Source organism: Leptonychotes weddellii, chromosome 15 (genome assembly GCF_054177405.1).
Source record: "Leptonychotes weddellii isolate Sample4059 chromosome 15, ASM5417740v2, whole genome shotgun sequence".
Classification (NCBI taxonomy): Eukaryota; Metazoa; Chordata; class Mammalia; order Carnivora; family Phocidae; genus Leptonychotes; species Leptonychotes weddellii.
This window is the reverse complement of record NC_138383.1, coordinates 32,879,779-32,893,792: the sequence shown is the minus strand read 5'-3', so window position 1 is coordinate 32,893,792 and position 14,014 is coordinate 32,879,779. Positions and strand designations below refer to the sequence as shown.

At 56.9% G+C, this 14,014-nt stretch overlaps 1 protein-coding gene across 1 annotated transcript in view; it reads left to right on the top strand.

Annotated features, from left to right (window-relative positions):
• Positions 1-200: 200 nt before the first annotated feature.
• The window catches only part of TMEM132E (transmembrane protein 132E), a 39,123-nt gene continuing 25,309 nt past the window's right edge, over positions 201-14,014 (top strand). The window contains exon 1 of the mRNA XM_081805983.1: positions 201-303. Within this exon, the coding sequence (XP_081662109.1) occupies positions 201-303 (103 nt within the window). The remainder of the gene's footprint in view (positions 304-14,014) is intronic.

The window sequence follows — 14,014 nt, the reverse complement described above, 5'->3', positions numbered from 1 at the left end:
GTACTGAAAGCTGGTGCCCTCTAAAATCCTTTCTGCACCGTGGCACACAGGGGCCGCTCAGTGCAGCAAGATACTTAAAGTCAGAGCGCCTTGGGTCAGGGGAGCTAGATGGGAGCTTCAGGCCCCCCTCTCATTCTTGAGCCATCCCTATTTTGAAAGATAAGAACACGAAGGTCCAGAAAGGGACAGATTACGCAGCGATGGGGCACGGCAAAGCCACACCTAAGACCCGGGGTCCTGATGCCCGGCCCAGTGGGCTTGTCATGTGTCTTCAGAGGTCTTGCATGAGGGTGTTGGAGGTGGGTGAGGGGGCAGCAAGGCCAACCATCGCTGGAGGAAGCCAGTTGGTCACAGATCTGGGTACCCCTGCCACATCCAGCTTCCACAGCGGCTGTATCTGGGGGATCTGTCTCAGCAGGCACGAGGTTTACACGGAGTAACCAGATTCCATCTCCAATAATCACATCACAAACAGCGTGAAATGTGAACTGTGGGGAAGGCTTTGCTAAATGTGTGACCCATTTTCTTATTTTCCCTCCACCCACCCTCCCTGCTTCTCTTGCTGCCGCATCACACACCCACACATGGATACACACGCAAGTGACCTGCATTCCCCAGGCATCGGGTTCAGGCCTTTGGTCCCAGCCCAGCGTAGGTCACTTAGGTCCCTGTTCAGCCCTCGAAGAGCAATTTCTCCTGTCTGGAGGGTGGGCAGGAGGAGGGGGTATTCAAAGGACAGGCTCTCACCCCTGATGTTTGCCACCATTCCCCGCCAAGACCAAGGAGCATGGTGCCCTGGGCAGCTCAAAAATGGCTAGCACACACTCTATCACCTTATCACAGGTAAGCCCAACCTGTGAAATGGGCGATCCTGATCCCCATTACACGGATGAGGAGGGGATCAGAAGGGAGAAGTGACGGGCCCAGGTCACAGATGGGGAAGTCTGCCTCTTCTCTGGACACTGTGCCTTCCACTCCCGCTGGGCCCTAGCTCCTGAGTCTGCAGCTCCAGGTCCAAGGGCCCCCTGTGATATCGCCCCAATATCATAGAGGAAGTGTCATCCCTGTTCAGCTTGGTCCCAGGGCCGTCAACTCACCCATGCAGATGCCCCAGTTACCAAAGGGGAAACCAAGGCACAAAGTGACTGGTTCATCCACTGGTGCTGGCTTCCATCCTCATGTGTCTCAGCCCTCTGCCCAACATATGCTCCACACCCATCCCTTTCCTCGGTCCCGGGCTGCTGCCTTGGGACCCCAGCGGGAGATTTGTCAGAGCAGAAACCCTGCAGGCCCCCTCCCCTTCTCCACACCCCTCAGAATCCAGATTCTCCTTGGCAGCCCTGCAAAGCTGATCTGCATAAAACCATCCCCGGGCCCTGCCTTTAAAAGTCTTCATCTTTTCTCTTCTCCCTAAATGGCCCCTAAATGATTTCTTTAAATTGCTCTAAGTAGCTCAAAAAAAAAAAAAAAAAAAAGAAATAATAATAACTCAGCGAGTGGCTGCCTGACCAGAATGTGGATGGCTCTCCTCCTGCCTGGTCCCCGCTCCCAGCTCCTTCCTGCCCGGCACCCAGACACAGAGCCCTCTCTCTGCCCCTTAACCCAGGAAGAGGTACCACAGCCTCATAGACCAGGCTTTGCCTCCTCCCTCAGGCAGGAGGCCGCCCAAGTCAGGTGCATCCCCCATCAGACAGGGAGCTCCCCAGGACAGGGACATTCTTCCTTCCCCCACCAGGCTGGGGACTCTCCCAGGGTGAAGTTGTGCCTCCCTCATCAGTCTGGGACTCCTCCAGAGAAGACAGTGCCTCTCTCATCAGATGAGAGGCTTTCCCAGGAGAGATTGTGCCTGCCCCATCAAGCAGGGGCTTCTCTCTGGGCAGGGCTAACTTCCTTTGTTCTGCAACCACTTCTTTGTAGAGCCTCATTTCCTTCACCCCACATTAGGAGCTTAGGCCCTGATTCCTAGACTGGGCTCCATTTCCATGACTCAATCAAGCATTCATTCATTCATTCATTGTATAAAGCTTTCCTAAATATCTCCTGTGCACCAGACACTGGCGAGGTAGGTGTCTTTCCGCATATTTGGCCCCTTTGAGGTCCTCCTGTGACCAGGGCCCCCAGGCACAAGCCTGGTTCTCCTGGGGGTAGGGTATCCAGCCAGAGGGGATGAGCTAGCACCCCCTGGGGACATGAGCCCAGCCTCAGCCCCTGGTCACCATCATGACCTCCTGGCCTCTTTGCAGTGTGGACCACAGAGGGGGCCCTCTTGGGGAGCAGAGGTCAGAGGCAGGAGGGAGGTGCTTCCACGAGACCCTGGCCTGGCCATCCTTCACTCCACAACCTCTCCACAAGTCCCCCCTCCCCCCTCCCCCCGCTGCCCTGACCATCTCTTGGCCACGGGGAACTGAGATCAGGACCAGAAGACCTTGATCCTAACAAACTAGGCCCTAAAATGGTGGCACGGACTTGAACAAGTCTCTTCCCCCTTCTGGGCCTCAGTTTCCCTTTCTAAGATGTGACAGAATTGGACTCAATCAGTAATTTTCTTTTCTGGCCAGGGAAATACATAATATATAATATATATTACATAAATTACATATAATACAGTTAATAGATGATGTAGGTCAAAGAGCTATGGGTTAAATGGAGAGTAGAGGTGTCTCCCTGAGGGCTCATCTGCCCCACCTTCCCCTGTCACCCTGGGATGGCCCTGGAGACACCCTAGTGAGCCCAGCTGGCAAGCCCAGGGTCTCCTTAATCCATCTCTGAGGCCCCATCCACTCTGCCTGGATAGTGCTGCTCAACTGGGGGCAGTCGCTCCACCTCCCTGCCCCTGATCCCCTGGGTCCACATTCAGCCCCCCTGGTGGGGGTGAAGCCCATGAGAAGACTTGGCTCCTGCCTGGGCACCCAGCCCCCCCAGGACCCTTGAATGAGTCCAGCTTCTGATGAGAAATGCAGGCATGAGAGCTGCTCAGAAGGCGGCAGGTGGGGCCCCAGGACAGCCCTGCCTGCCCCTGACAGGATGCGGATTGTTCCAGATGGAATAAAGCCCGTTTGTCACCCTCCCTGCCCTTTCTTTGATGTACAGAAGGAGAAAGGAGGAGAATAAACACAGACACAGCCCTGCGCTTCCTCTCCAATTTAATTGGAACCCAATTAAGTGAGTAATTGTTGCAAATGTGAAATCACCTTCCACCAATTTGGGTTTGTGAGCCTGCACTCGTCATGAGCTTGTGGGACCCAGGCTGGGGACCCCGGCCCTGGCCCAGCAGTGCAGGGTTTCCGGGGCTGAGGAAGTGGTAACCCACAGGACCCTGGACCCCCCAGCTGGGAGAGATGCAGGGCAATCCTGTCCAGGCCTAAACACAGCCTTTGGCCTCCAGCCTCCGGGATCCCATTCAGCCAAACTTGATTGCCGCAAGATGTGGACTCCTCATCCCAGGTCCCGCAGACACTTGCTTGGTCTGACTCCGGGTGTATGGAATTAAGTGTCACCATCGAGGCAGGGACGTGGGTCCCCAGAAGACACGGGAGTGAGAAGGGGGAGGGGGCAGGTGTGAGTTATGGTGTCTGGGGGTTCAGGTGTAGGGAAAGGGGAGACAGAGAAATAGAACAACTCCGACAGCACTTCTGAATCTTGGCCACACATTCAGGAGTTTTTTAAAAATCTGCTTGTGCCTTGGGTCCCAGCCCTAGTGATTCTGAAGCCACTGGTCTGGGGTACGGCATGGGCTCCCAGGTGATCCTTGAGACGCAGTACTAGAACAAGACAGGAGGGCTGGTAGTAGGCAGGTGTCCCCTTCTAGGACCCGCCCAGACCTGCTGACCTGTGTGGCTGGGGAGGGGCCTGGGAACCTGCATCTTATAAAGCTTCTAGAACCGGGATGAGCCCAGGGGGGCTGCCGCCATGCTGGGGTCCTATGCAGAGGGGACTTGGAGGCCCTGGGGTCCAGAGGCTGGAGGCCCTCGGAAGGAGGAAGGGGATAGAGAAGGTGATAGGAAGGACAGGCCTGTCCTATTTTTAAGTGATTTTTAAGAGAGACTTGGTTTTGTTTTTTTTGTCTTCTCATTCTCTCACATAGTCCTCTGTTTCAGGGTGCAGAACTCAAGGGGACACTGTTAGAACCGCTGTTCAGTTTCATGAGACACCTAGTAGGTGCCCAATAAATATCTTTTGGACACATTATAGGCAACCTCCGTTTGGTGGGCTAGCCTGGGGGAACAGAACTGCTGTTGGTAACACTTGCTCTGTGGAGGAAGGCGTTGGAATGTACTTCCAGGTCCTAATACCGAATTTCCGGGGCACTTTGATAAGCAGCCCGTCTATCAGTTGGAGTGTGTGTGTGTGTGTGTGTGTGTGAGAGAGAGAGAGAGAGAGGGAGGGAGGGAGAGGGAGAGAATGTTCCACTCCCAGTGAGCCAAACATGGTCCCAACCCTTGGGGCCTGTGCTGAGTTGGGACCTGAATACCCGGATTGAACTCTGTGGGGCATCTGTGGAGATGGCAGAGAGGAATCAGAGGGGGGGGGCTGAGTGGCAGTTGAGGAGAGAAGCCAGAGAAGGGCTGAGGTGTCCGGGGCAGGCAGAGGGCCAGGGGTTAGAGTGGCCAGGGCAGAGCTGGGGCCTGGGACGCAGCTGTGAAGGACACAGACGTCAGGGTCCTTTGCACACACGGCCTCCACAGGGCATGCAAGGACAGCTCTGGCAGATCAGAGATTCCAAGCAGAAAAAAAGGTGCAGCTGGAGATGGGGAGCTGGGAGAGGGAGGCCATGAGGTCACGGGACCCCCCCTGACCTGGAGGTCCAGCCCAGGCCCAGCTCACAGTGGGTGTCTAACAGTATTTGCTGTGGGAAGAGAGAGTGGACGGTCCCCACCAGGGAGCAGGCAGAAACCTGAAGGGGGCTGGGGTGGGGAGGAGTGTCCTTACTGCCTTCTCAGGACACAGGATTTGGGCAGTAACAGCTGACCAGAGTCCTGGGAAGGGTGTCACCAGACACCAAGGAGGGCTCTGGCTCAACCTTCTGGAGGTTTGCAGGAGACCCCGACTTGACCATCATCCCAGGGTCATTAAGGAATGCGGGGGACAACTGACAGAGAAGAGGCTGGTCCAGAGGTCTGGCCAGCGCCCTCCCTCCGCTGAGGCTCTAGAGTGCAGGAGTGGGGCAGCATCTCAGGGGAGGGATGATGGTCCGTCTGTGGGCCAGTCAGCCGCAAAGGGCAGCCACAGAACTCAGACTGAGGGCCTTGAGACGGCCCCCCAGCTCCTGAGGCGGCCCCATCCCAGACCAGGGTGTCTCTCCTGAGTGCCGGGCTCAGCTCTGCAGGGTGTTCCGACCTCTGGCCGAAAGCTGTCTTTGTCCCCAAAGTCCCAGCCCTACTTCCTGCTGCCAGAGGACTCCAGAGAGGCGGCCATTCAGAGGGGAGGTGACCCTGATGGCCTTGGGGGAGGGGGCCCATCCCTGACCACACAGGGTGACAGTGATTAAATGTACCAGCAGCTGGGCCATCAAGGCCCTCCCTGCTGCTAATTTGGGTCAATTAAGCCAATTTGTCTTTGTCGACTTGAAGTCCCTTCTCTGTAATGGCTGTGGTCCCTCTGGGGCTTCCAAGGGAGGAAGCAGTGCGGAGGGAAGGAGGACGCAGTGCCCTGGCCTCTTTCTCCCACCCCCATCCCAAAGCCCCAGGCTCAGGGACAGTCCTGAACCTTGTGACCCCTCCCAGTGCGCTTCCTGAGGGCCTCCACAGCTGTCACCCCTGCAATTGCCCCATAAGGTAGGTCAGGCAGGGTTAATCCCTGCTCCAGAGATGAGCAATTAGGGGTCCTCCAGGGAGGAGATGGCTCCAAGTTAGCGGAATAGAAGGATCTGCGCCTGGCATTCGGAGCCTGGTCCCGCGCCCCTCTCCCCACACCATTTGGACCTTACAGTTTCCCAAAGGCGCTCGGTCGTGCCCCCAAGAGGTGCCAAGGAACACGGTTTGGAAACCACTTCCCCACTCTATCAGGCTCCACCGTCCACCAGAAAAGGGAGGTGGGGACAAAAATCCATGTCTCCAGAGAAAAGCCAGCTGCCTCTGCTTGGCCGCCCAGCCACGGAGAGAACAGCCATCTTCTGGAAGGGACAACAGTGCTGCTCGGAAGCTGGGCCCTGTGAGTACGTGGGCCTGGCCTCACCCACAAGAGGAGTGGGGGTAGCAGCACTTGAGGCGAGGGTCCCCAGACCAACACGTAGCTCCATCTATCCTGAGTTGTGGGAGCTGAGACAGGCCCCTTCACTCCTCTGGGCCTCAGTTTACCCAACTCCGGACCTGGAGAGGAAGTTGGGCTAGGGCCCTACAGCTCTCACATTTGACAAGTCATCCGAGAAGGGGTGGGGGGTGGAGGGGAAGGAGCCCTTCTCTCTTCCATGCCTTCACACGTCTCCTGAAAGCCACTATGGCTCAGATTTCCTCCCCATGGACTCAATCTGGGCTTAACACTCAGGGCAGGGAGGGCATCGCCCAGGGCACTGGTTTCTGGGGGAGGTGGGCAGGAGAAGAGAATCTCGAAGCAGGCCACACACAGGGTCAGCGTCCACCATGGAATGAGTTGAGCTTCCCTTGGAGACCCTACCACATGGCTTTCTTCATCCGCCTCGTGACCAGACTCGCTTACGCCAAGGGCAGAAGATGGGGAAGCAGGTCCAAGTGGGCCGAAGTAAGTGAACCGTCTGCAGAGAGAAGAGAGTCACCTCTCGGGAGACGCCCCAGAAGTGCTGGTGCAGAACACCAGAGGCAGCTGTGCAGGGCCACGTGGGGACATGGCCTCCCGAGGAGCTCTTCCTGTGAGACCTGTCCCCTAGCCTAGGCCTGGCTTACCAGGGATGGAGGTAGACCAGCTGGCCTGTGTGGGGCCCAGAGGTAGTTTCTTGGTGCTAAGCTCTTCTGGGAAGTGCTCTTTGGGGCTGCATCTTGGCTGACAGGAAGTAGGGTGGGTGAGGGTCAGGGTGCAGGACAGTGACGAATGCAGGAGACCCTCACCTCCCAGGTGTCCTCTCCTGGGACACTCCCTCTGAGGATAAGCCAGGGTGGCCTCTCGGATGTGAGGGACCTCAGATTGCCCAGTCTGTGGGTGTCGGGGGCCCCCAGGGCAGGAGGCTGGAGTGACAGACCCACAGACCACCTGTGGCCTTGGGGCAGAGGTTGTCAGGGCTGGAAGGGGCCCAGGGAGGGGCCACTTAGCTCCTTGCTATCATTCCTGGGAGAGAGACCGAGGCCCAGAGAGGTCACAAGGGAAGATACAGCTCAGCGGCCAGCACGCATGCAGATGTGCTCCATGGAAGCCAGCTGAGGACTCCCAGGCTTAGCCAAGTGGTGCCTTCCTGGTCATATTAACTAAACCGCCACACTGTGGGAGGTGCCGTGGACAGGGAGGGTGTGTGCCGTGCCTGCTCCTACATAGGCATCCGTTGGACAGGGGACACAGGGCGACGTGGGTGGTGATGCTGAGTGGACTTTGGCCCCGACCTTGGAGGGAGCCCGCAGGGGCCATTCCTTCCCTGGGTGTGATCTGTGGCGCTGTCCTCTTCTGGCCAGCTCTCTCCCCTGGGCGTCCCCATGCACCGCCCCCCTCCCAACCCCTCCTTCTCAGCCTCCTTGCAGCTCCTCTCCTTCCCCCCACCCCCGGCCCTCTCAGCCATGTGCCCTGGGGGCAGTCCTCCCCCTCAGCCGTCTCAGCCACGCTCAGAGCCCTGGGCGCCAGACCCAGCCACCCAGCCACGTCTGCTCGGGATATGGCACGGCTTCCTCACTTCTGTCACCCACCGGGCCCGGTCACCCCGCTGAGCCTTGCCTCCCTCAGTGGAGCTGCCCTCCTTCCACCCGGAGGCCAAAGTGGGCAAAGTGCCCATCTAGACCTCTCCCTCTCCCACCTCCTTCCTCCCTCACCTGGCCTGGGTCTGGTTGGCAATGCTGCTATAAAGTGACAGAGAGAGACAGAGCACCTGCTGGTGCTTACTCATGACCTGGCATTTTTTCTAAGGGGTTTGCACATATTAACTCATTGAATCCTCCCAACAACCCTGGTGGGTACCAGTACTGTCTCCACTTTGCAGACAAGGAAGCAGGTCCAGAGAGGGTGGTAATTTGCCCAAGGCCACACAGCAGCTGGGCTGTGGAGCTGGGACCAGGCTCAGACAGATGGGCCCTTGAGTCTGGGCTTCACAGTGGCTTCTCAGGAAGGGTCCTCTGCTTCCTCACCGTCACCACCCCACTTGGGCCCCGTGTCTCTCCCCCGGACCACCGCAACTGCATCCTGTGTCCAGGGGGTCTGTTTTCAACATGAAAATCTGACCATGTCACCACCGCGCTCCTGCCTTTACCAGCCTCCCTCTCCCACTGCCCAGGTATAGGATGGAATCCTCCAAGCTCCTCACGGTGGCATCCAGAGCCCTGATCTGGCCTCGCCCATTCTCCTGTGCCTTCACCCACCTCTCTGCCCTCTCCCGCTAAACACATGCTCTCGGGGTACTCCCCCCACCCAGATGGCCATTGGTGCCTGAACTCACCACATCCCAAGTGTCCCATGTCACCGTGCTCACCCACCCAGCCCTGGCTCTTCCTGGCAAAATCCTACTCACGTGCCCCAGTGGAGGGGCCTGCTGAGCCTCCCAGGCGGACCCCATGATTCCCTGCCCTATACACCCTTAGCAGCCAAGTTAGCTACCTGTGGGTCTGTCCCCCTCAGAGTCCAATGGTGACCTCTCTCTCCCCTACCTGGCACGCAGAAAGCCTTTGAAGGACTGAATAAAGGAACAAATGCATTTTCAGGAAGATAAAGTCCTAAGTCTAATGAGAGTGATTTATTATTAATAGCAATTGCTAGCATTTATTACTGAGCACATATCTGCTGGGCGCCATGCACAGAGCCTGCATCATACCCTCCTATCTTCACAGCAGGCCCGTGAAGCATCCATTACTGCTGTCAGCCCTTTAACGGACAGGTGGCTGAGGCTCAGCAAGGTTGAGCAGCTTGCTCAAGGTCACACAGCTGGAGAAAAGCGGGGCTGGGATTCAAAGCCAGGTTTCTTCCAAACTTGAGCTGCAGACCCCCACTGCTGGCAACCCCGTTGCCCAGAACTACCCAGAAAAGTGGGGCAAGCCTGGAGGGGTCATGCGTGCGTGGGCAGCACTGAGAGGGATGTGCCTGTCCTCGCTGCCTGACGAGCTGCTTGCACTTCCGTATGTAATCGGCCACGAAGTCCTAAGTGAGCAGACTCAGGTCCCTTGTTCCTGACTGTCACACGGGCAATTGGGGCCCTCTGAGCATGAACCATATGATGAGTGAGGTTCAGCCCAGTGCCGGAACTATGTGGCTCTTCACCGCTGGGCCCTGCGAAGGTATTTCTTTTTAGAATAAGGGGGTCAGGTGAGCTCGGCACCCCCATCTCAATGGCTACCTGGGACAGGAAGGGTTGCCCCTTCCAGGCAAGCTCCTATGGAGGCCCTTCCCTTGTCATCCAGAGCCAGCCTGGATGAGGCGCCAGCCTCCCCCAAATACACCCCTAGCCTCAGGGCAGCCTGACCGTGTCCTGCTGTCCCACCTAGGCTGCAGACAGATGGGAGACTGCCCTGTGCCTCCAGTAAGCTGTGGGCTTGTCAACTGGCAGAAGAAGGGCTGAGACAACCTTTCAAAGCCCCTTGTCAGCATCAGGATTCCATGCAGCTAGGAACAATTAGCAGTCAGCTCCTGCCACGATCAGGCCGCATAACAGACTACTCCCCTCTATATCGAGGGGTGCCTCTTTCTCGTGAGTTTGGTATCTGGGGTTTGGCTATTCTGCACTGGGCTTGGCCGGCTGGACTCCCAAGCTGCTGTTCGGGCGCTGGTCCCTCCATGTTTCTCGCATCCTCTTTGGACCAGGTGCTACTTAAGGCATATTCTTCTCATGGTGAAAAGACCCAACGGTGCAAGCATGTTTCAAGTCTCTGTGTGTGTTTCATTTGCTGGAATCTCATTAGCTAAAGCAAGTGCCATGGCCAAACTCCAAATCAGGAGGTGGGGAAGTCGACCCCACCTACACAAGGCTATGGCTGGGTACAGGGCAGTGAAGAACCGAGACCAACCATTCCGTCTGCCACCCAGGGAGAAAGTGAGCCGGGCTCAGAGCTGGAAAGGGTCCCAGAGATCACAGGCATAGAAACTGAGGCCCAGGGACGAGAGAGGATGTGCCCAGGGAGACATGGGACCCAGGCTCATACCCTGCATTTGTGCTTGTGTTCCCTGGAGAGAGGGAGGGACTGGACTACCTGGGGTTGGGGGCAGTGTGCCATCCCAATCCCATGACCTCCCCTAAAGAGCAGAGACATGACTGCTTGAATTTCTCCAGCTGCCCTCCCTGGCTACACCTGCCCTGCCCGAAGGACCCCTCCCCACTCTGCCTCTCCCATTCAGCCCTTCCCTCTCTCCTCCTTTCCCTTACTCCTTCCTCTCTTCCTCCAGCTTTACACAGTAGACGCAGTTCCTAAGAACGGTAGCCTCACAAAATCTCATGGTTGGGAGGTCCTCCAGGCCAACCCTCTGCCTGCGCAGAAGCCCCTGTGGGAGATCGTCAGCCTCAGGTGGCTGGGTTCCTTCCAGGGATGGGGAGTTCACTACCCCCACAAGGCCGTCCCTTCTGTTGCTAGGCAGCTCGGACCCCAAGAAATTACCAACTCATTTTTAGTTCCAAGTCTGCCTGCCCCAAAATTCCACTCATTAATCTTAGTCCAATATTTAGGAAAACGTACATGTCTGCTGGGGCCTGGGGATACAGAGATGAGATGAGAGTCTGTCCTCATGCCCAAGGGACCGCAGACCACAGGGGAGGCAGACAAGGGTACGAGGTGACAGGTTTTCGGGTCAGGGAATCATGGTTGTCCTTGGGAGGTGTCCTAACCTTCCCGCCTCCTGGGGCAACAGACAGATCTCTTCCCCAGGACATCTTGAGATGCTCTGGTGCTAGTCAGACCTGGGTTTGAATTCCGGACTCATCATCTATTAGCCATGACCTTGGGCATGGTTAGGCCTAGTGTCCTCCTGTATAACCCTGGGATAATGGACACGTGCCCCCGTGGGAGGATGGAAGGAAGGGTGCCTAAAGCTCTTGGCACACAGAAGGGCTCCGTGAATGGCACTGTTGCCATCATCGTTGTTTATCCCGCGCCCTGAGATGGAGTCAGCGGTTAGCACATCTGCACTCAGCAAGTTCAAACTTTGACCTTCAGAGCGGGACTTCACAGTCGCCCCCAAGTTGGAGTGAGCAAAGGACTTTTGAGAATGGGAGTCTGTTGTCTGCCTTCTTGTCGCTTCCTCTCAGAAAGGAGGACCAGAGTCACTGCGCCCGGAGAACCACTGGCGGCATTAGGACCCCAGACGCCTTAGGGCGCATCTCTTCCACAGACATCGGGGAGCAGGTGGCCTTCGCATGGAAAAGATGTCATCTGCTCTTGTGTGGCCTCTTCTGGAATCTGAGGGCTGTAAGGAAGCTCAAAATGTCTCGTTGAATACCCCATCTCAGGGCTTGGAGTCAGGAGGGTCAGGACACTAAAGACGGATGCAGGGGCCACTGTATCCCCATCCAGCCCTCACAGCAGACATAGTTCAGCATTTACGGCTCTCTTCTTCCACCGAGTGTGGACTCAGTCTCTCAGTCACCCTCAACTCAGGCTCCTCCACATGAGCAATAGGAGTTCCTCAACCAGTCTTGCTTTACAGCAGCCCACGCAGGCTTCCTGAAGGAGTCGAGGGGAGAGCACATTCCAGGTGTGGATGGGAAAGGCCCTGTGCTCAGTCCTCCTGCCCTCCCATCAGGGGCACAAGAGACAGAGCAGGCGGGGCTGGTGTCGAGTAGACTGGGGACAGGGACCGGGCGGGAAAGGAGGAAGAAAAAGGCCGTTAGGAGCAGAGGGGGCTGTTGGGTGAGCTGGGGGCCAGGGCAGGTGCCTGCCGGGGGTCTGGCCCCTTCGCCTGAGGATGCCTGGAGCTCAGGCTCACTTGACATGTTGTTGCAGTAACATAAGCTCGGGAAATTCTTTACATTGTAGCGCTTGCTTCTTATGCCATGTATCAGCCCCTCAGAGCGGCAGCTTCATCCAGGTCCCCTGCTTTTGCCCTGCTGTCCTGAGCCTATGTTGGGGGCAGGGTGTATGGGAGGGGGCTGGGAAATAAGGCCAGGCACCACCTCATGGCATCACTGCCCTGCTCCAGAACCCTAGTGGCTCCCCATCACCCTCGGCATGATGGATGAACTTTTAAAAGCTATTACGCATGTGAAAGCCTCTGTGAAAATCCCTGACTACAAAAGCTGCTGAGGACCCCTATAGCACCCCCCTCCTTGGGCCACCCTGGGCCTTGTAGGGCCTCAGACCATCTGCAGTGCCCCAGGGCTCCAGGGAATACAGCTAGAAAACCCCTGGGATAAAATCCCCAGATTCCTCCATCTGGCGCCCAAGGCCTTTCCCCACCACTGTCACCGTGCCATCCTCCCCAGCTCCCTGTTTCATGCCACCCAGCCCAGAGCTACCTTGATCCCTGGCCCCATTTGCCACCCTGCTCGCTCTGCCTGGAAGCCCCCCGACCCCGCTGGATCCCATCACACTCCTTAGTTGATCCATTTCTCCCATTCTTCTAGGAAGCCCTGCCACTCTGTCCCTCCTCCTCCCCCCAGGGCATCTGGCTCCCCCTGAGCCTCGCAGCACTTCCTACCTTTTAGCATGGTTATTTATATACCTGTCTGGCCTCCCTGTTAGCTGGTAAATTCCTTACAGGCAGAAACTATCTTCTTTATCTCTGTCTCCCTGGCAGTTCCCAGCAGGGTCTTGAGCAGAATAGGGGCTGAGTAAATACTTGTTGAATATCTTTATTGAGTGCTTTATTGAGTATTGGGCAGTCAGGCTTCAAGGTGAAAGGCACTGCCCTCAGCAAGGCTTCAGTCTGAGAGAAAGCAAAACCTGGAAAATGACAGTCGCCATACAGAGAAAAACGCAGAATGTGGGAGGCAAGCAGCTCAGAAGTGCCTAACCCAGCCTTGGGGGTGGTCAAGGAGGGCATCATAGAGGAGGTGACACTCGGGAGAAGTCAAAGGACAAGCGACACCTACCAAGCAGAGTGCGTGGGGAACAGCATCGCAGGCAGGGGGAACAGAATTGCAAAGGCACAGAGGCAGAGAGCATGGCTCTCATGCCCAGACTGGCTTGGAATGTGCTCTGCCGCTCGGTGGCCCAGACCCAAGTGTATGAAGTGGGGAGTGGGAGATGACTCAAGAGCAGGTAGGGACGCACAACGCAGGGCACTGTAGGAATGAAACACTCCTGAGAATGTTGGTCCGGGGAGCAGGATAGAAAGCATCCCACAAGGAGGAGGAATGGGCTGCAATGAGGCTGCGTGGTCCATGGGGGAGGCGGGAGCTCTGAGACCTGGGCAGGGTTTTTGTCTTCTCTGAACCTCAGTCTCCTCACCTGTAAAGTGAGTGGTTCCAATCAGAGAATCTTGAAGACCCCTGACCTGCTCTGGATTAGAAATGCCCATGGAGCCTCAACTAGACGACTGCCCATCAGTCAGTCAGTGTGGCACCAAGAGAAACCAGGTACAAGAGGGCCTAGGCTTTGAGGGGCAGTTAGGGTGGGGCAGAGCAGATCAGGAGGGTTCCACGGGGGCGATGGGGGGCACCCCAGAGCTGGGGTCCGTGAGAACATTCAGTATGGATTCCCATATCTATTCTTCACCACACCCATATATAGGTGGGTTTTGTTGGCCCCATTTTGTGGGTGAGGGATTTGAGGCCCAAAGATTAAGTGGCTTGATCTCCCCCCAACTGGTAGGCAGATACCATCACCCAAGGCTCCCACCCTCCACCCCACCCACCCGTGGGAAACTGGCCCAGGCCCTGCAGTCGCCCTGCACACTTTGTCGTTCTTCTGTCTCGGCCCTGTCACTACCCTATGGGGCAGAGCAGGAAGGGATGGTTAGATGTTTAGAAGGTTAGAGGGTTAGAAGG